This window comes from Saimiri boliviensis, chromosome 6, assembly GCF_048565385.1.
Source record: "Saimiri boliviensis isolate mSaiBol1 chromosome 6, mSaiBol1.pri, whole genome shotgun sequence".
Lineage (NCBI taxonomy): Eukaryota > Metazoa > Chordata > Mammalia > Primates > Cebidae > Saimiri > Saimiri boliviensis.
In genome coordinates this window covers 24,514,567-24,535,547 of record NC_133454.1, presented here as the reverse complement: position 1 = coordinate 24,535,547, position 20,981 = coordinate 24,514,567, and the positions used below count along the sequence as shown (strand labels likewise).

General features: G+C 55.9%; 1 protein-coding gene across 4 annotated transcripts in view; it reads left to right on the top strand.

The window, feature by feature from the left end:
* MYO7A (myosin VIIA) overlaps nt 1-20,981 on the top strand; it is a 94,983-nt gene that overhangs the window by 27,250 nt on the left and 46,752 nt on the right. For all 4 annotated transcript variants that reach the window (XM_074400415.1, XM_074400414.1, XM_074400413.1 and 1 more), the window contains 11 exons: nt 6,307-6,491; nt 7,068-7,189; nt 7,269-7,411; nt 7,667-7,780; nt 8,655-8,808; nt 9,780-9,856; nt 10,498-10,617; nt 11,336-11,478; nt 12,484-12,694; nt 13,219-13,354; nt 15,594-15,700. In XM_074400415.1, coding sequence (XP_074256516.1) covers nt 6,307-6,491; nt 7,068-7,189; nt 7,269-7,411; nt 7,667-7,780; nt 8,655-8,808; nt 9,780-9,856; nt 10,498-10,617; nt 11,336-11,478; nt 12,484-12,694; nt 13,219-13,354; nt 15,594-15,700 — 1,512 coding nt within the window. The remainder of the gene's footprint in view (nt 1-6,306; nt 6,492-7,067; nt 7,190-7,268; nt 7,412-7,666; nt 7,781-8,654; nt 8,809-9,779; nt 9,857-10,497; nt 10,618-11,335; nt 11,479-12,483; nt 12,695-13,218; nt 13,355-15,593; nt 15,701-20,981) is intronic.

Below are 20,981 nucleotides of genomic sequence, written 5' to 3'. Positions count from 1 at the left end.
GCTGGTAATAGGGGCATTACTGGGGGAGATACGGGGTCCGCAGGAGTTGTGATTGAGCTTCTGGAGGTGGATGAGATTGGCTGGTAGAGTTGGCATTCAGGAGGGGGCACTGTGTGAATAGATGCTGGAGGCAGGGCCATGCTGGTGAGTGATCAGCAGGCACAGTGTCCCTCAGGTTGTCAGGACCATGAGGGATGCCAGGGCCCAGGCTGGAAAAGTCTCAGGGAGCCCCGGGTATTGTCACTGAAGAATCACAGCAAGGAGCTCTCAGGGCCAGAGGTCCAGTCCCTCTCAGAAGCCCCTGGAATTATGGCCCCTCAGCTGCCAGAGAGGTTCCTCAGCCACTGTCTGACTCTAGGTCAGGCTCCAGAGGAGAGACTGCGTGTCGGTTCTTGCCATCCATTGTTGGGGCACAGGAAGCGACTTTTGCAGGGAGCCCTCTAGCACTGAAGAAGGCTCTCTCACCCTGTTCCTCAGTCAGGCCTCACCTGCACTCAGAGGGGCAGGGCATGGAGGACACCTCCAGATGTCAGCGTCACCTAGCCAGCGGGGAGGAGCCAGAAGTCGAGCCCAGGGCAGTGACACCCACCTGCTGTATCTCACAAGGACCCACTGGTGTCTGCCTTCCACTTCTTGGCAACCCCCTTTTTGCTCCTCTCCCTGGAGGACAAGTGGCCACTGGTGAGTCCTGGGGTTCTCTGTGGCCACTGACCCAGGCCTGGGCAGTGTTAACCTTAAGTGGGCAGGGAGCCTGTCCACCTCCCTGCAGGACACTGCCAGAGCCGATGCTTTTGTCATTGTCCCGATGCCGAGGCCTGAACCCAAGGCCCACTCTCCCATCAGGAGGAGGAGGCGGCGGAGGACCCCATCTCAGGGGAGGAGCTGGGTAATACGGGATTTGTCCCGCCGGGGCCCCTGCAGACCAGTGTGTCTGCATAGCTCAGGGGCATGAAGCATGCAGGTGAGCCACTGCGCAGGTAAGCCGGGCCTCACGCGAGGGAGTCGGTAGGTCAGCTGCATCGAGGAACAAAGACAGAAACAGGATTCATAAGGGAGAGGGGAGGAAAAAAAACTTCAGACACCGTGGGCACCGTGAGTCTTGTTTGTAAAATTAGGAGAGTGGCGAACTGACCCATGGGCGGCCAGCAGAGGATGGCTTGGATGTTATATCCTTCAGGAGGGTTTCAAAGACGATCCTTTCAGCGATTTATGGGTTCTCCAGAGAGCCCCAGATCTGAACCCTTTGCCTCATTCGCAGTTCTCACCATAACCTTTCTGACTCCTTTTCTGGGTGAGAGGGAGGAAGCGGGGCCGTCCCCTGTGGAGGGATGGGGTAGGAGTCCAGGCAGGTGTCTAAGCTGCCTTCTGGTCCAGGATGTCTGGCCGGGAAACCAAGCTGTGGCACTTGCAAGAGCCTCAGCTCCATTAGCCCGCGGACCTTAGATTCTCAGGGTCTCTTGGACAGGAGAGTCATGCTCAAGAACTGCAGGATTCAAGGAGGTTTCCTTGACTCTGAGTTCATGATTCTGTGACTTGGTGGATGAGATAGAATTAGAGCAGGGCTTTGAAGAAGCAACCGGGCCATCGTCCCACCCGGACACTATACCTGTCCCTAACGATGGCAACCGCCTGTCCCTTCATGGATTGGGTTACCCTGGGCATAGCACGTGCACTCAGGATTTCCTCTGATTACCATGGCCAGCTCACAGACTTGGGCCGGTGGATGCTCTGTCCCCGACTGTCTGTCTGGGGCTCGCCTGCCTCCAACTCCCCTGTCCCCAGAGCCCAAGAGAGTACTCCAGGGCCACACATCAGCCCCAGGCACTCCAGAATGGGGAAAGGCCCTCAGAGAACACTTAGCAACCCTCACTGCATGGTCCCAGAGAGCAAGGACTGTCCCCGCCATGGGTGGCAGGGCTGGTGGGGACCCAGGGCTCCAAATGCTGAGCAGAGGCTGGAGCCTTCATCTGGGAGGTGGGAGGCTGGTGTCCAGTCGGCATATGGCCTTGGGGATATCCCTGTCCCTCTCTGGCCTCAGCCTTTCCTCAAGCACAGCAGGGAGACTACATGGAGTGGGCACTTCTCTGACTCTGGGAAGGTCTGTGGGTCCCAGGATGTGTTCTCCATGGCATGCTAAATGCCAACGAACTCCCCAGAGCTGACAGTCCTGGGCACTTCCTGGAGGAGGTGAAATTGATTCCTGCTGCATCTCTGTGGCCTCAGAGAGGCTCCATGAGCTCCTCCTGGGGACCCCTAGGGACCACATATGCTGTATTCCTGGTTTGGGGAAAGTCCTTCTCTCTCCCCACCAAACCCGTAGCTCCACAGGTCAGGTTTTGCTACTAGAGATTTGGACAGGAGGTCTGGGCATTCATTCTCTGCCAACCTGAACCCTTAGAGGCAGAGAGAAAGGCCAGAGGGTGCAGGGAACAGTGCTAAGACCTTGGAGGACCAATGGGCACTGAGGCCTGGAGAGGGCCAGGGTCTTGTTGCCAGCGGTGGCCAGCCTCCTCTTCCGGAGACCCTGGCTACTGGCTCTACCGGTCCCGTGGGTGCATACCTGGGGTTTGGCGAAGCCCAGGTGGAGAGGCCAGAGCTGGGGCGCTGGTGCCAGGGTTTCTCATTCATCCCACTACTCCCCACACATCTGCTGTGTGACCTTGGCAAGGCTCCCCACTTCCCGGAGGCTCATTTCTCTCATCTGCAAAGTGGGGATGTGACCTCTACAGGCCTTCTGAGGAGTAATAGCGGTGACAGAGTGGTAACTGCAAAGTTCTGGGCCCGGGAGGGCTTGCCCTCGCCCTCACCCTCTTGCTGGAGAGAATCCACCTCACTGAGGAAAGAGGCCTCGTTTCTATTATTTATTTTGTAGTTAGGGATGTAGCTAGGTAGATACATACATACATTTATACCAATTCACTCATTTTCTTCTGCACAGATGGCAGCATCCCTCCATGCTGCTCTGTGATTTTCCACTGGCTGCCCCCTGGCCACCCTTCCCATCAGCATGGCTGGGGCGGCCTCAGTGCTGCGGACAGGCCTGTCCCTCTCACTACCTTCCCTGCTGGTTGCTGTGGCTGCCAGTGGTTGCTGTTCACCCAGTACTTCCCCGCCCACGGAGGTAGTTGCTCTTTTGGCTACTCAGCAAACATTGCTGAGCATCTCCTATGTGCCGTGCATGGTGCTAGGCCTGGGGAGAAGGAGGCCTTGAACTGGAGCTGTAGAGGAGTCAGGTGGGCACACTGAAGGAGACCTGTGGGTCTCATGATTGTACAGGAAGGTGCCTGGTTTCCTGGAGGAGGCATCATCTCAGCTTGGAACTGAAGGATGAGAAGGAATTATCTGGGTGAAGGAGTAGGGGAAGTGTGTCCCTGGTCTGAGATGGCAGAGATGGGGTGTGATGCTTTTAACTGAAAGTTTCATGTGACCGGAGCCTCTTGGTTGTGGGATGAGGTTGACGAGGGTGACAGGGACCCGGGCTTGGGGGCCTTGTGGGCAGGAAAAGGATTTGGACTTTGTCCTGAGGCCGTGGGAAACCTCGGGAGGGTTTTCAGCAGGGGGTGACGTGGTTAGATTTTTAAAGCCTGCATGGCTCTGAGTGGAGAATGGATTGTTGTCGGGGTGAGTGTGGAAGCCGGGAGCCTGGTGGGGAGGCATCTGCAGTGAGCTGCTGAGAAACGAGGGTGGCCTGGCCGGGGAGGCGGAATGCAGATGGAGAGTGGGGGTGGTAGGGGGAAGGGGCGTCCAGGGGCTCCCTGGGTTCCTGCCCTGTGGTGGTGCTGTTGGTCAAGTCGGTAAGGCTGGAGAGAGCAGGGTTGGAGGGAATGGGGAGCTCTGGTCTGGACGTGCTGGTGGCATAAAGTGGGGATATCGGGAGGCTCAGGGATGAAGGGTTTGTGCACAGGAGGGCCCTCTGGGCTGTGGACAGAGTGGAGAAAGCCATGGGTGCCGTGGGTCGGGGAAGACCCGGCCCCAGCCCTGGGACAGCTTCTCACAGTGTCTCAGCATCCCCCACGTCCCTCTCTGGACTGCCCATGCCCTGAACGTGGCCACAGAGCCTGCTCCCAGGGCCTCGCTCCCCTGGGCTCTGACCGCCTCCTGGAGGCTGGTGCATTAGGTCTGAATCAGCCTCTGCCTCCAGCCTGGGTGACCGCCATTCATCCTCCACAACTGCCAGGGTGACCTTTCACCAGCAAACCTCCCAAATGTCATGCCTTTTCACGCTCTGTGCTCACTACCCACGGGTGGGCCCCCCGGCTCTCCCTCCACTACACCCCTACCACGTGAAATCTAGGTGTCTCCGTCAGGAACCTCACACCCCAGCCTTCCCGGGTGTCTCAGTAAAGGGTGATTGGATGACTGCATAGCATCAGCCTGTGCTGTGTGGGGATCACCAGCCGATGGCTGAGCATCACATTATTAGGAAGAAAACAAAAAGAAAGTTTAGCTGGACGTGGTGGCACATGCCTGGAATCCCAGCTACTCGGGAGGCTGAGGCAGGAGAATTACATGAACCCAGGAGACGGAAGTTGCAGTGAGCCGAGATTGAGCCACTGCACCCAGCCTGGGTGACAGAGCGAGACTCTGCCTCAAAAGAAAGAAAGGAAGGTAATGCTTATGTACCAGGCGCCTGGCAAAAGTTATGTCTTTGCCCTGCAGCCTTTACAACAGCCAAGGGAGGTGGGTGTTAACCTCCCCTTTTACAAATGAACTAACTGAGGTTTGTAAAAGGACATTCTTTGTGGCTGGTTCCTAGTCCGGTGCAGGTTCCCACCAGCATCTAGCCGGTTCCCACGGGCTGGGCAGGGCCGAGCTCTAGGGGATGGTGGCTGAGGGGTCCTGGGGCAGGGCCTGGGGGGCTAGAGGTCCACTGGTCCTGATCTGAGAAGTCGGCCAGCCCTGGGCCACATGGGCGCTGTTCGTGGAGAATGCTGTTATTGCCCCTGTTCCCCACTGACAGCTTCCTTTTCTTCTGCTCTGCCCTTTGCAACCTCAGACCAGCTGCGGAGGGCGGGTGAGTGTGGCACAGAGAGCTGGCTCCAGCTCAGGTCTGATTTGGCTGTGCGCTTGGCCTGGCTGCTCCCCTCCAGCCTCCTGCCCCCACTCCACCCCAGCTCTTCCTGCCTGGCTCTCGTGGCAGTTAGTGGATCAGCCCAGTGAGGCTCGAGTGCTTCTCTCCATGGGCTGCTTGGAGGAAGAGGCTTAGGTGGGAAAGGAAAGTCTTCCTGGGCCCAGAGAAGGGCAATTTCTGGCCAACTCTCCTGGTGCAGGCCAGCCAAGGCCAGGATTGGAACCTGAGTCTTGGCCCCACCTGACCCCAGGGTGGCCATTTCCCTCACCATGTGGTGCCTGCAGCCACACTCTCCCTGCATGGCCACCACAGGCTGAGGCTGCTGGGGCATGGTTGCAGCTCTGCCGTGAGTGGGAGGGTGGGCTCTCACCTCCTCTGTACATTTTTCTTCAGCTTCTCCAGGCCCCAGATATCAATACATCCATTGCCAATTATGGTCTAGGCCTGGATGACCTTTTCAAACTTGAGGCATGGGGCGGGAGGAAGGAGAAGTAACCCCGAGTACCTCACCCTGCCCTAGTGGCAGGAGGGCCAAGCTGCTGTCCCCTGTGGCAGGACCCCAGGACCACAATAGGAAGCCTTGCCTACAGACAACAGAAGAGCCCAAGCAGAGAACCCCACTAAAGGCTCTCCGAGGTACACCTGGCCCGTGTGCCTGAGCTGCCCAGGATGGCTGGAGGTGCTCTGTCCCCCAGAGCACACCGTCTCCCTCTGTCCTGGAGCAGTGCTGGAGAGAGTGTGGCCCACTCAGTCCCCAAGCCACTTAGCCCAGCTCTTTATAGCTCATTTCCCACGTCCTTCTCCCTCACCAACCTGGCCTCGCCTGGACTGGTCCCACTGATTAATTTCACTCCGAAAGTTTGTGACAGAGCCTGGCGGCGATGATGGGAGCCAGCATTTGCAGAGTATCCACCGTGTGCTGTGAATTTTGAAAGATATCACTTCTTTAATCTTCACAGTTACACTCATTTCACAGTTAAAGAGGAGGCTTAGAGACTCCACCTCCCTCTTCATCTAATGTCACTGAGCCCTAACTCCAAGCCAGAACCAGTGCTAGATGGAAGACCTGCCCCGGCTCCTAAGGAGGCTGGATTCTGGCCCCAGGTCCATCCACATGACTCCAGAGCCAGGGCTCTTCCCTCCAGAGCACCAGAGCAGGGCAGAGCCCAAGAGCTTTCTAGAGTCACAGTCTCCCATACGGAATCAGCGAGCTCCCCATCTCTTGCTGCCTGCAGACGTACACAGGCTCCATCCTGGTGGCTGTGAACCCCTACCAGCTGCTCTCCATCTACTCACCAGAGCACATCCGCCAGTATACCAACAAGAAGATTGGGGAGATGCCCCCCCACATCTTTGCCATCGCTGACAACTGCTACTTTAACATGAAACGCAATAGCCGTGACCAGTGCTGCATCATCAGGTGGGCAGCCCAGCACCTGAGTGGAGCTCCAGGCTTAGGACCTAGAGCTCCAGCTCTGCTCTCCTGATAATACCTCTAGGGATTGCCTGTGCTGTCGGAAAGGCCATCAAGCTCCTAAGGAACCAGATCTTATGTACTCAATGTTATGTAACAATGTAGGGAATCACCTCCCCCTTCTTGAGTCTTGAATCTCTATTTATGCTACCAAAGCTCGTGCTGGCTTTTGAGGCCAGCCTTGTTTACTGATGGCTCCTGTCAAGTTATGGTCAGTTGACATCTCAGGCTCCTATTTTCTTTGGGCAGAGTGTAGAAGACAAAGCATTGACTGAGCTTCTAACCTCAGTGTTGAGCTCTATGGCAAGTAGGGATGCAGGGGCATTTGTGTCTGAATGAAGGTGAAGGAGAGTGTGGTAGTGCACGGAGCTCTTGAGCCCTGCCCCAGCCCTGGAGGGTCCATATTGTCCGCCAGTATTACAGCTGGGGGAGCTGGTGGATGGGGGCAAGTGGGGCTGAGTTCCAGTTAGGTGGGGAGTCCCTGTGGACTGTGACAGGTCCTGCCACTCCCTCCCTCTGCAGTGGGGAATCTGGGGCCGGGAAGACAGAGAGCACGAAGCTGATCCTGCAGTTCCTGGCAGCCATCAGTGGGCAGCACTCGTGGATTGAGCAGCAGGTCTTGGAGGCCACCCCCATTCTGGAAGGTAGGACTGGGGCTCCGAGGGCGAGACCAGGAAGTGGGACAGGGGCGGGCTTGCCCATGACACCTTACTCACTCCGTAGCATTCGGGAATGCCAAGACCATCCGCAACGACAACTCAAGCCGTTTCGGAAAGTACATCGACATCCACTTCAACAAGCGGGGAGCCATCGAGGGCGCCAAGATTGAGCAGTACCTGCTGGAGAAGTCGCGCGTCTGTCGCCAGGTGGGTCTAAGCCCCAGGGAGGTGGGAGTAGATCCAGGCCCCTGGCCTCCGGGGTCTGCGTGGTCCAGATGCTCCCCCACCTGCCGGTGTGGCTGCCTGCTTACGTGCATACCTGAAATCCCACTGTGAAACCCAGCCATGGGTTTCTCCACGAGAGCTATTTGTTAAAATAGTAAACCATCACCCCAGGCTAGTTCCTGATGGCCTCCTCCTGCCCTCCTTCCCTGGGCCCCAACACTGTGCCCACATTTTCAGGCTCCAGATGAAAGGAACTACCACGTGTTCTACTGCATGCTGGAGGGCATGAGTGAGGATCAGAAGAAGAAGCTGGGCCTGGGCCAGGCCTCCGACTACAACTACTTGGCCATGGTGAGGCCCAGGTGGGCACCTGGGTAGGGGGGCACCCATCCTAGGATTGCAGGGAGCTGGCTGCTGCAGATCAGCCTTCGGGGCTCACTGGTCACAGGGCTCAGGTGCTAGCTTCTTGCTGCTGTCTGGACACCAAGGAGAAGTGGGCCCCTGGCCATTGCTGCCACCAAGCAACAAGTGGGGGACGCTGGGGACCACCTGCACACAGCAGGCTGGCTTGGGGACCACCACTCCTTTAGCCATGGGGAGAGCCCACGTCTGGTTGCCTGGGCTAGGCTGGGCCAGGCCACATGGACGTGCGTGTGTTTGTGTGTGTGTGTGTGTGTGTGTGTGTGTGTGTGTTGTAGATGTGACAGGTCTCCCTGGACTTTCTTGTAGCTGGTTGGCACACACATGTGCACATGTACACACACATCTTGTAGACACACACAGAACGGGGTGTGTCCCCCACTGATGCCCGGCTTATATGCAGTTACCTCTCCTCTGTCTACACCAGGCTGTACCTGGCGAGGGGGTTGAGTCCCTGAGCGTGGGTATCCCTGGGGGACTGCAGGAGCCTAGTAGGGCCTAGGTGCTGTGACTGTCAGGTGGACAGCAGGGGCAGGCCTGGCATCAGTGACCTGCCTGCTCCTCTTCATGGGAAGAAGGGGCGTCAGCACCCCCAGATGTGGAGAATGAGCTCCTGGGAAAGGCTTTCTAGACTGCAGACTTTCTGGAGGAGTTATGGTGCTCACCAGGTGAGGTCAGCGCCTGGGGCCCCGTGCTGGACTGGCCTGTCAGGCAGAAAGGGCCTTTTGGGCAGGCACCCAGGCACTGCCCCTCTGGAGGTACGCTGACGTCCTCCTGCACCCTATCCTCCTACTCTACCCACCAGGGTAACTGCATAACCTGCGAGGGCCGGGTGGACAGCCAGGAGTACGCCAACATCCGCTCCGCCATGAAGGTGCTCATGTTCACTGACACCGAGAACTGGGAGATCTCGAAGCTCCTGGCCGCCATCCTGCACCTGGGCAACCTGCAGTATGAGGGTGAGGCTGCGCCACACTTGCCCTGCCCCACCCCATGCACCTTGCTGCCCACGTGGCATTGGCAGCTCAGTTTCTGTCCCGGCACGTACCCTCTTTGGGACGAAAGCTGGGAAGAATTCCCAAATCGGTGTTGGGTGTGGTGTCACTGTGCTGACATTCCACCACGGAGATGTAGAGTTAAAGTATATTGGGAGTTGACTATGGACCCTTTAAGACCCATTTCAAATTTGGTTTATTCTTTAAAGTCGAATGTCTTAGAGAGAGAGTAAATCCTTGAACTAATTCATACTAAGGTGTGAATGACTGAATAGCCATCTTTGGAAAGGGAGAAGGCTAGGGAAGGGAACATGTTCACTCACTCTTGGACACCCACTATGTGCCAGGCTGGGAGGTGGTGCCCTGAGGCAGGTGGCAGGTCCCACTCTGTTCTTTCTCCTGCTTCCCAGCATGGTCCCCAGGAAGAGTAGGAGCCCCAGGAAATGCACTCAGGCAATGAATGATTCCAGCACTAAGGAGATCACAGTCTAGTAGCCTTGAAAGACTAAGAGACACAGAGAAGGGTAACCTGGCAGTGGGAAGAGCTTGTGCAAAGGTCCTGAGGCCTGAGAGAGCAGAGCACATGTCCGGAAAGGTGATATCCAAGCCTATCTAACAGGAGTCAGGGCTGCTGTCAAAAGCCCTGGAAGTGGGGAGAGAGCTGCGACGGCCAGTTTCTGTTCCTCGAATGCCAGGCATGGTGCCATGTGTGGGGCATACATGGTTCCTACCCTGATGGTGCCAGCAGACTCATGGTAAGAACATTCATCAAATACACCTTGACCCAGGGAAGCATTTAATCACAGTGCCGATGTCCTTCCTGGGCAGGGCAGGACTCTTGCAGCAGGAGTGGCAGCCTGGTCCTCTTAGGACTGTCCCCTTGCTCTTGTTACCCACCTTTCCTCCCCTGATGCTGTGCCCCTTGCTGCCAATAGCCCGCACGTTTGAAAACCTGGACGCCTGTGAGGTCATCTTCTCCCCGTCGCTGGCCACAGCTGCATCCCTGCTTGAGGTCAGTGCCCGGCCTCTCTCCCTGCCACGGCTTCTGTCCCTCTCAAGGCTTGAGTTCCCCGTCCCTGGTGGCTGGGATGTGGGAACCATGTTGCTGGGACCCTCTAGTTGGGAGAGTTCTGTCCAATATGGAGAAGCAACTGTGTGCAGGTCCTATGCTAGGCATGGGTCCTGGAGGAGCTGCCCTGGGGATGGCATGGGGCAGGGGAGGGCCCTGTGATGACCTGGGCTGTGTGACCCAGGGTGAGTCATCCCTGCCCTCTGGGCCTCAGTCTCCACATGTGGGCAAAGGGTACTTGTGTCCATAGGTCAAATGCATTGAGTCTGTCTGTCTTTTAGCAAACACTTACTAGGGTTGGAAAACTGGGATGAATAAAGCCAGAGTCAGGGCTGGTCCTAGAAGGGCCGGGTGACATGCTGGAGGGAGTTAAGCCTGGCTGTCCAGGAGAGAGAAGTTCCTTCCAGGCAGGACTGGGGCAGATTTCCATGGGTGGGGAGGATTTGTCCCTAGGCCCTGGGGCGGGTGTGCTTAGTGGAGGCGGTGGTCTGGGCCAGGCTGGTGCTGGAGAGTGGAGGGGTCTGGGTATGGGTGGAGGGAGGGGCAGGCAGGCGGGTGAGCACCTGGAGTGTCGCCTGCACCAGGTGAACCCCCCAGACCTGATGAGCTGCTTGACTAGCCGCACCCTCATCACCCGCGGGGAGACGGTGTCCACCCCACTGAGCAGGGAGCAGGCGCTGGACGTACGCGATGCCTTCGTCAAGGTGGGCTGGAGGGAAGGGGCCGCCGCTCTCCCCACCCCTCGGGAAGTCGGGCTGTTGATGGGCAGGTGCCAAGGAGTCCTGGGAGGTGGGTGGACCTCTGAGCTGCCACCCCTGCCTGCCCGGGTCCAGAGTCAGCCTTCCTCGGGTCCCAGGTGCCCATGCAGCCTGAGAGGGCTGGCCCCTGTGCTCCTCCAGGGCCTTCCCAGCTCTGGCCACCCCAGGCCCTTGGCTTTTGGCCTGCTTTGATCAGCCATGCTGCTCCCAGCCCCGGGACACCCTCTTTGGTCTCTCTGCAGAAGACACAGAAGAGCGGGGCTGGGTCAGGTAGGAGAGCCTCCAGCCTCTCCTATTTCTATAGCCACATATTTGCCAGTCATCGAGCCTTCACCCACCACGCCAGGCCCTGGGCTGGGTTCGGGGACCTCAGAGATAAACAGGGTTGGACAGAGAGATGAGAGCCGTAAGGAGGGCTCCTTCCCCTGCTGCAGGATCACAGAAGGCTTCTCAGAGAGGAGCTGCTATCTCAACAGAGCCTTGAAAAATGTGTAGGAACTGTTCAAGCAGGAAAGGGTGCTCCAGGCAGAGGGAACAGCTCAAGTTTTCACACAGTGCTTTGATCCATGCAAGGGCTGGAGCGAGGCCACGAAGGGTCCAGGAGCCTGGCCTGTCCCCCAGGGGAGGGTGTGGCTGGCACCAGTGGCCGATCGCTGCTTTTCAGGGGATCTATGGGCGGCTGTTCGTGTGGATCGTGGATAAGATCAATGCAGCCATTTACAAGCCTCCCTCCCAGGATGTGAAGAACTCTCGCAGGTCCATTGGCCTCCTGGACATCTTTGGGTTCGAGAACTTTGCTGTGAACAGGTACCGCTTGGGGCTCTGCTCCGTGGGAATTTCCTTCCCCAATACAGACATAAGGAAGATCACGCCTCTCCCTTGTGAAGCACACTTAGTTGGCTCCTGGCACACTCTGCCAGGCTGTTCCATCATCCTGGTGGACCCTCTCCCCTTCTTTCCCATGCCCTCGTGTCCCTCCCCTCCCCAAGGCCAGCTGAGCCTGGCGGAGGTGGTGTGGGAGCTGCACACATCTCGAACACTTCGGGAGGCAACCTCTGGTCTCCAGTCCCCACTGGCCACTATGCTCTGCCCAGATCCAGGCTGCAAGGTGCCTCAAAGCAGGAAGGCCGGGCCTGAGCCATGCTTGTGTTAGGGTTTCAGCTACCCTTGGGATTCTCTGCCTCTTAGGGGCCATGTGAGGGGCTGATGGGTGGCATCAGGCACAGGTGGGTCCTGCTGCCCCACTTCCTGCTGTGGGACCTGGCAAGCCATGTCAGTTCCTGTGCTGTTTGGATGTCTCAAAGCCCTCGTCCAGCACCAACACACCCACACTCAGCACACGGGGCTGTGTATGTGGCTTGGCCATGTCTGCGGCCAGGCTTCTGTTTGTCGAATCTTGTCGGCCCCTTTCCTACCTCCTGAGGCCACTTTCGATGTCCCTGTATGGCCCACCAGCCAGCGTCTGGGCTCTTCCTCTCCCAAGCTATCTGCCTGGGGTTTGGGTGCCCACCTGCCAATCCCCAGCCCTCCCCAGGGCTTGATCACACAAGGGAAAGGGTCCCGAAGGGGGCGTCCTAAGCCCGGGGTTCTAGCCTTAGCTCTCCTTCTGGCTCACAGAATGACCCTAGGCAAGTCCCTCGCTTTTGCTGGGCCTCCATGTCCTCCTCTGCACCTGGAGGGAGGTGGACTTGACACTCACCTTCGCCTTAGAGTTTCGAGTCTGTGGAAGCAGCTTGCTGGAAGGCCACGCTGCAGGTGGAGGCAGATCCGGGGCCTGAACCGCACCGTGACCCCATCCCTGTGCCTCTGCAGCTTCGAGCAGCTCTGCATCAACTTCGCCAACGAGCATCTGCAGCAGTTCTTTGTACGGCACGTGTTCAAGCTGGAACAGGAGGAGTATGACCTGGAGAGCATCGACTGGCTGCACATCGAGTTCACCGACAACCAGGACGCCCTGGACATGATCGCCAACAAGCCCATGAACATCATCTCCCTCATCGACGAGGAGAGCAAGTTCCCCAAGGTGGGCCTGGTCCTGCTGCCGCCTCCCAGGGGCTTGGGAGCACGCAGCTTCCTTCCCTGCTCTGAGCCCCAGCTTTTCTCATCTGCAAAATAGAACAAAGGATACCCACCTCTCAAGGTGGCTCTGGGGCCAATTCAAATACTGTCAGCTGCCATCTGGGAATCACCTACAGTCCACGGGGTCCTGGGCCAGGCAACGAAGATCTAAGCATGCAGTTGGCACAGAATGGGTGCTGAGGACACAGAATGTATCTCATAGTTGGGGAGTTAGAGAGGGGATTGCACCCAGGATTTTAATCATGGGAAAGAGATTGTCCGAACTGGAATGTACTTCCAAGGCTGTGTAGTTCCAGTTCACCCACTTAACAGATGGGGAAATAGGGGCCCAGAGAGCTCCTGTGTGAGGTAGAAATAAAGGGAGGGGAAGCTCCTGAAGAACAGACAGAATGCAAAGACATGGGCAGGGAAGGCAGCGAGGCCCGTGGAGGAGAGGGTGGGCTCACAGCTGCCTCTCCGCTCCCGCAGGGCACAGACACCACCATGCTGCACAAGCTGAACTCCCAGCACAAGCTCAACATGAACTACATTCCCCCCAAGAACAACCACGAGACCCAGTTTGGCATCAATCACTTTGCAGGCGTTGTCTACTATGAGACCCAAGGTACGGGGGGGCTGTCCGGCTGTCTGTTGCTCTCTGCCTGTGCCCCTGCCTTCCCCTTCCCCAGCCCAGAATAAGACATCCAGAGTTTTAAAGATTTTTTTAAAGTTGTGGTAAAATATAGATAAACTTTACTAAAACGGCGAAGTGTTAGATTGAGTGGCACTAGGTACTTCACAGCGCTGTGTGTCCATACCGCTATTTCCAGGGCTTTCTCGCCGCCCCAAACAGAAGCTCTGCATGCATGGAGCAATAGCTCCTCATCCTCCCCCTACCCCCAGCCCCCCGGAACCTGTGTTCTACTTTCTGTCTGTGAATTTTCTTCTGGGGACATGCAATTGGGTTCATGTTAAAGCTGGAAGTTAAGAATAGTGGTCAGAACACAGGCTTATCTCACTTGGAATTCTTATAGAGTTTGTCAAAAGACTGCAAACTGCCCTTACCAATCCCTCCCCATTTGCCCTGGTATGAAGGGCCAACCTCAAATTGGCATAACTTACGGGTTGTGTCTACGCTGAGCCCTGCCATACAGCCTCAGGGGGTCCCACCCATAGTCAAAGGCCAATTAACCCATAAATATCTACATCTACACCTACTATGTACCCCCCAAAATTAAAAATTGATTTTTTAAAAAAGCCAAAGAAATTCAAAGCAAACATGCTGTAATCCATCTGTTTCTTACTCCCTTGCTGAACAGGTCCGGAAGTCAGCAGTGTATCAGTGAGCCATGCTGCAGTGGTAGAATCTGATGGCGGCTCAGACTCCCTTAAAATATTGGCCCGTGAGATCCAACCTTACTGTTGGAAGGGAGGAAGCAGACATTAAGTTTGAGGGACTGTAGTGCAAACCAATTGGTCGTTCATCTGGAGTAAGAGAAGACTGTATTTTTCGGTTCATTCCAACCAACGTGCTCTTAGCATCTATTATGTACCAGGCTTCATGCTGTTGCTGAAGGTAGAAGTGAAAATTGAGTAATCTCTGTGCTGAGTTATAAAACTATAGAACAGTAGGTCTGGAGGGAACATCGTTCTACCTTAGCAGAATTGGAAACTGAAACCCAGAAAGGGAAATGGCTAGCCTAAGATTTTAATCAAGACTGAATGACTGGACAGACTTCCACCAGCATTTTCTAGTTCACAAAGAACTGTTTCAGTACAGCATCTTATTGATGTGGGTTTATGAAGTGGGGGGTATTAGGTGTTCTGAAGAGAAGCAAGCTTGAGTGCACCCTCCTTCTCATCCAACAGTTGAGGAAACGGGAGTCCCAGAATGGGGGTCTTTCTAGGATCACATAGTGAGTCTGTCAGAGCTTTAGTGAGAACCCCATGACATCCCAAGTGTAAAGCCCACCCTCCCTTCATGTGTGTCCCCTGCAACTCACCCCTCCCCAGGTGCCAGGTGGGCAGCCTAGCACGGGGTCTCTGCCATCTGCCATTCATGGGCAGCCTACGTCTCTGCAGTGGCACTCCCCCTCAGGCATCTGCAGTCCCAGGGCACCCCATCTCTTGCTCCACTCCAGCAACCTCTCCCCATTAACCAGTTTCTAACTCTTCGGCCCCTGGGAGTGGCAGCCTCCTCTGGGGTCTGTGTGGTGCAGGAGAATCTCCTTAGGCTCCCGGGGGTCCTGGGTTCTGGGTGCAAAGACTCCTTTGCACCAAGGTCCCGAGTTCAAGTCTTAACTCTGCCCATGGCTTACTAGATGGCCTTAGGCAACTCACTGAGCGTCTCTGAGCATCAGTTTTCTCCCTTTTGGGGTTGGGGAGGTCATCCCTACCTGGCCCACATAGAGGGGTCTGTGAGGGGACTTCGTAAAACGTAATATACTACCCAACCACAGGTGGTTTTAATGAGTTCCTTTACTATTAGCTGTGCCAGATCAACATTGCATTCTCTGCCAGGTGACACACTTACTTAACAAGGCCGTTTAATATCTTAGTTCAGAAGGCTCCTGGTGGCTTTGGGGTAGTTGGTCAGGAAGGAGGCCCGCTCTCTCCTGAAGACTGAGACTGCCTGCCCTTCTTGAACCGCCCCTGGAAGAGGAGAGCTGTGTGGCTGGGGAGGTGGCCCCTCACTTTCTCTGTGGTGTTGAGCAAGTCTCTGTCCCCTCCCCTCAGTGTCCCCCACCATGAAATGGATGTGGTTGAGCCAGGTGGATATGGAGAGGCCTCCTGGCTCCAACGTGGTGGGTTTGCGGAGGGCCCGCCAGAGCTGTTGAGGTGTGACTGCTGCTTACTGCCTGCAGGCTTCCTGGAAAAGAACCGGGATACCCTGCACGGGGACATCATCCAGCTGGTGCACTCCTCCAGGAACAAGTTTATCAAGCAGATCTTCCAGGCCGACGTCGCCATGGTAAGCCGGGAGCGGTTTCTGCTGTTGGGATAGGCCCCCGCAGGCCAGGCCTGGGCCTAGGCCCTGCCCTTGCCCAACAGCTTCAGCTGAGCCCCTCTGGCCACATAATCGGTATGGGGCTTTGCTGTGGCTCCAGGAGGGGCCTCAAAGGTGCTCCCATCTGGTCCTCTTATTGTTCTAATTGGGGGATGTGGCTGGGGTGCAAGACCCAGAGAAGGGTCACCTGAGAGGTCACGGAGCAGAACCGGTCAGGGCTCAGTTTACTGTGGGGGTCCAACCCCTGGAATCCAGCCGCTAAAAGGAGCACGGGCAGGAGTACGTGCAGCCTGAAGGATGTGGGGCGGGTGTGGGCACTCAGATAAGCTGGCACAGAGGGCTTGTCTGTACCAGCCCCAGAACCCGTCAGACCGTGGGAGAACGCCCCTCTCCATCTTTCCTTAGGCCCCAGGGTGAGAGTCTAGTGGATTTTCTCCTGCAGGGTCGCCTGCCTTTTTGTTCCGTATTTTCCTCCTGTCCCCATGGCTTCCTGGAGGGTGCCTGGAAGGCCTCACGGGGAAGACAGCCCCTGCCCCATCCAGGCCTGTCCAGGTGCCTGGCTGTCCTCTGCCCTCAGGACCACCAAGGCATCACAGAGCTTCCAGGACCCCAGACTTCTGCCTGAGGGTCCCCCTCTCTTGGTAGTGGATTTTGCGTGCTTTTGTGACCCGCCACATTCTCCTTGCCCCTCCTCTCCCCATGGCACCCTCCACCGTGGTTCCTGTTGTAGTTTCTCTGTGGTTATTCATCGGGCACTCTGCGCCACTCAGCGGCTGCTGTGAAGGTAAAAGATCCCAGCCCAGGGCTGAGGATGGCGGGAGAGGCCTCAGCAGCCTGGGTGGGGCTTGATCCTGAGCCCTCATGGTGCTGAGGCTTGGGGGAAGGGCAGGGCGTTTTCTTCTTCTTCTTTTTTTTTTTTTTTTTTTTTTTTGGAGTGTGTTTTGTTTGGAGTGGTTTGTGGAGTGATTTTTGTGTTTGGTTTTTGAGTTACGTGTGCAGCAGGCATTTCTTTCTTCAAGGAGGAAACTGAGTCCTAGGAGAGGAACGAGGCTTGCCCAGGGTCCTCTGGGAGCCAGGGGCAGAGCAGGGACTCAAAAGCAGATCTCCGAAGGCCCCTTGGAGGCATCAATCCCTGATCCTTCCACCAGGACCTGGTGGGCGCCTACGGCCACGCTTTGGTCAGATCCTCAGCTAACCTTGCAAGGCAGGAGGCACAGGTGGCATTTTCTGCATCTTGCAGACGAGCGACTGAGACTGAGAGAGGGAATATGACTCATTCCAGGTGGCAGCATTCTGACGGGGAGCTGGGACTAGGAGACACCCTTCCCCGGACCTCCTTCAGCCTGAAACAGCAGCCCTGGTGTATCCTGCGCTCTGGTTCAGGCCGTGACTCCCACGGTTCTCTAGATCCCAAAGGTGCCAGGCATCCCTTAGCGACAGCATTGTGCTGTCAACCCCTTGGCCTCCTTTTCCCTCCTCAGCCCTCTATTTCCTCTGCCAAATGCTGACATCCTTCCACTTTGGCCTGATGCTGAGCCCCTCTTCCTTCCTGCCTGCCTGCCTGGCAGAGTTCTAAAACAATCCACACACCGCCGGCAGTAGACAGGGCATGCCAGGAGCAAGGAGCTTCTCTGGATGGTGGCCTCTCCCCTCTGCCCATGGATCAGCCCTGGAACAGCCCCCACCCCCAGTCACCCCTGAAAGGCCAACACCATAGGCTGGCCGACTGCTGGGGTGCACGCAGGGCTGACCTGAGAGAGGAGTCCCAGGCACTTGAAGCTCCAGCACCCGGGAAAGTCCCCACCTGAAGGCCCTATGCTGGAGGTGGCCGCACTGCTGAGACACACATGGCTCTGGCCTCTCCCACTCTTTCCTCTTCTCCTACGGTCCCCCGGCCCCAGTTGGTGGACCCACTCATTCCTCCTGCTTTCAGTCATACTCTGGTTGAACCCCATCTTCCCCTCCTACCCGTTCTTCTCCCCTCTCTTTTCAAAGCTCCTGGAGGCATCTAGGAACACTCCATGATGTTTTCTGCTTTACGTTTCCTGCTCCTGCGACTAGAACCCACTTACTGAGAAATCATGGAGAGGTCAAAGTGCAGGAGCCCCGAGTCTCCAGAAATGGGTCACTCCAGAAGTGTTAGGAGCAGAGAATTAGGAGACAGCAGTGACCGATGCATATCAATTACATCCACTAGGCCTCTCTCCTGAGCCAGGCTATGAGCTAAGTCCCTACGTTTATCACCTCATTGACTCCCCACTGCAAACTGGCGAGTAGTGACTATAACTCCGCTTTACAGGTGAAGACACTGGAGCCCTGGCTGGGAGTGGTGGCTTGCAGTTATGCTCCCAGCACTTTGGGACGCTGAGGCAGGAGGGTTGCTTAAGGCCAAGAGTTCAAGACCAGCCTGGGCTACACAATGAGACCCTGTCTCTACAAAAAAACTTAGCCGGGCGCGGTGGCTCAAGCCTGTAATCCCAGCACTTTGGGAGGCCGAGGCGGGTGGATCACGAGGTCGAGAGATCGAGACCATCCTGGTCAACATGGTGAAACCCCGTCTCTACTAAAAATACTAAAAATTAGCTGGGCATGGTGGCACGTGCCTGTAATCCCAGCTACTCGGGAGGCTGAGGCAGGAGAATTGCCTGAACCCAGGAGGCGGAGGTTGCGGTGAGCCGAGATTGCGCCATTGCACTCCAGCCTGGGTAACAAGAGCGAAACTCCGTCTCAAAAAAAAAAAAACAAAAAACAAAAAAAACTTAAAATTAGCTCGACATGGTCGTAAGCACTTGTAGTCACAGCTACTTGGGGGGCTGAGAAAAAACGATTCCTTGAGCCCAGGAGTTGGAGGTTGCAGTGAGTCATGATTGTGCCACTGCACTCCAGTCTGGGTGATGGAGTGAGACCCTGTCTCTAAAATTTTTTTAAAAAAAAGAAACTGGGGCCCAGAGAGGCCGAGTTGCTTGCCAAGGTCACACAACTGGCGACACAGCAGGGATTCAAGCCCGGGTCTCCCTCAGAGAGGAGCTGGTCCGCGGTCATGAACAAGTGAGGACTGAAGTGAAGTTTTCCCAGTCCTTGCTTTTTAAAAAATCATTTTAATATTTAAAAATGTACCGTGCTGGCTCCATCACATCTTAGGAAAGAAAACATACTTCGTAACCGCTGGAAACATGATGGCTTTTTGAAAGAAAGGAAGATGAAAATCAGCTTGGTTAATTGTGAGACATTGAGTCACAGTTTATTCAACGACAGTGTGCTAGCGGCCCAAGCCACCTCTTGTAGGGATCGGAGCTCCCACCGTGGGTGGGCAGGTCCCCGATTTCTCATCCTTTGGCTCCTACATCTGCCTTCCCTCACCGAAGCCCTTGCTGGCGAAGGGCCCCGCCCAGCTGTGATAAAGGCAGCTCTTCCAGGACATTGAGCACCCTCTGATTAATGCCTAAGCCCAGTCACATACCCTGGGGCCTGGAGTCCAAGGGACCCATGTTCACTCTATGCAGGTGGCCTCCTGCCTGAGACTTCCCGGCCCCTTTCATGTCACCCTCTGGGGTCTTCCTCTCAGATCCTTTCTGGGGAGCATTTTACATTGGCCTTTGGGCTTTTCACTTCCTTGACTCCATCCCCATCTGCAGACTATCCCAGAAAACAGCAATTACCAGGAAGGACAGCCTTTCCCCTCAATGAAGTAAAACCAAGTCAGAAACCCAGATGGCTACCTACAAACATTTATTGAGTACCTACTGTATGCCAGGCATTGTCATGGGTCTTGGGGATGTAACAGTGAACAAAACAGAAAATGTCTCTGTCTTTATATAACTTCAGTTCCAGCAGAAGACCAGATAGTTAGAAAGCCAAGGCCAGGTGCAGTAGCTCATACCTGTAATTCTAGCACTTTGGGAGGCCAAGGTGGATGGATTGCTTGAGCTCAGGAGTTCGAGACCAGCCTGGGCGACATAGCAATATCTCATCTCTACAAAAATATAAAAATTGGGCATGGTGGCACACATTTATAGTCCCAGCTGAGGTGGGAGGCTTGAGCCTGGGAGGTTGAGGCTGCAATGAGCCAAGATCGTGCCAGTGTAATTCAGCCTGGGTGACAGAGTGAGACCTTGTCTCAAAAATAAAAATAGATAGACAGCCAATACATAAATAAAAGCTGCAGTATATCAGATGGTGAGATGCGACATGGGGAAGGATTAAGGAGGGAGGAGTGTGGTGGTGGGACTCTGTGATTTTCAGTGGGGGGTCAGGAAAGGCCTGCCTGAGAAGCTGAGCCAGGAGGTGAGGAAGAATGTGCCCAGCCACATTCCTGAGGAAGGGCTTTGCAGGGAGAGGGGACAGCAAGCGCAGATGCCCTGAGGTGCTTTGCAAGCCTCTGCCTGCATCCCAGGCACATCCCAGGCAGGGTGAGGAGGCTGGAGGGGCTGGAGGGGAGGGAACAAGTGGTGTAAAGGCCAGAGGCTCCCGGGACAGGCTCCTGTGGGGCACTGGGCCTTTGTGCGGTGTGAATCATGGAGCCAGTGAGGGTCCTGAATGGGTAAGGGATGTGATTTTGTTTTAGCAGCCTCACTCAGGCTGCTGTACTGAGAGTGGAGGGATCTCAGGCACTTGAGGCTCCGGCACCCAGGAGAGTCCCTGTCTGAAGGCCCTGTGCTGTAGGGTGGCCACACAGGTATGGCTCTGGGCTCTTCTACTCTCTCCTCTTCTCTAGCTCCCCAGTCCGAGCAGAGGGTGGCATGGAGTGTGGGGCATGGAAGCAAAGAGACTAGTTGGGGGGTTGCCACAGGAACTTGAGAGCGATGCTGGTGGCTGGGACCAGGCTGACTGTGGAGGAAGTGGTAAGAAGGGGTCAGGTCTGGAGATATTTTGAAAGTAGAGCCAGTAAGATCTGCAGATATACTGGATGTGACAGAAGAGGCACCGAGGACAGTTACTACATGTTTGGCTGGAGCAACAGGAAGGTGGACAGTTTCTGTGAATGCGTGGATGTCACTAGGAACCAGTTCAACAGCACTTCAGTACATTGAAGTGTTGATTGTTACTTGTGCCAGGCAGGCCCTGGCCATGCAGCCATAGAAAGGCAGACCCGGCCAGTCCTCATGGGGCTCCCAGCCTGGCAAGGAAGACAGGCAGAAAGCAGGAGTTATATTGTGATGACCAAGACCAGAGACAGGCGTGTGTGTGTGCGCATGTGTGTGTGCATGTGGTGGTATGCGTGTACTCCTATGGTGTGTGTATGTGC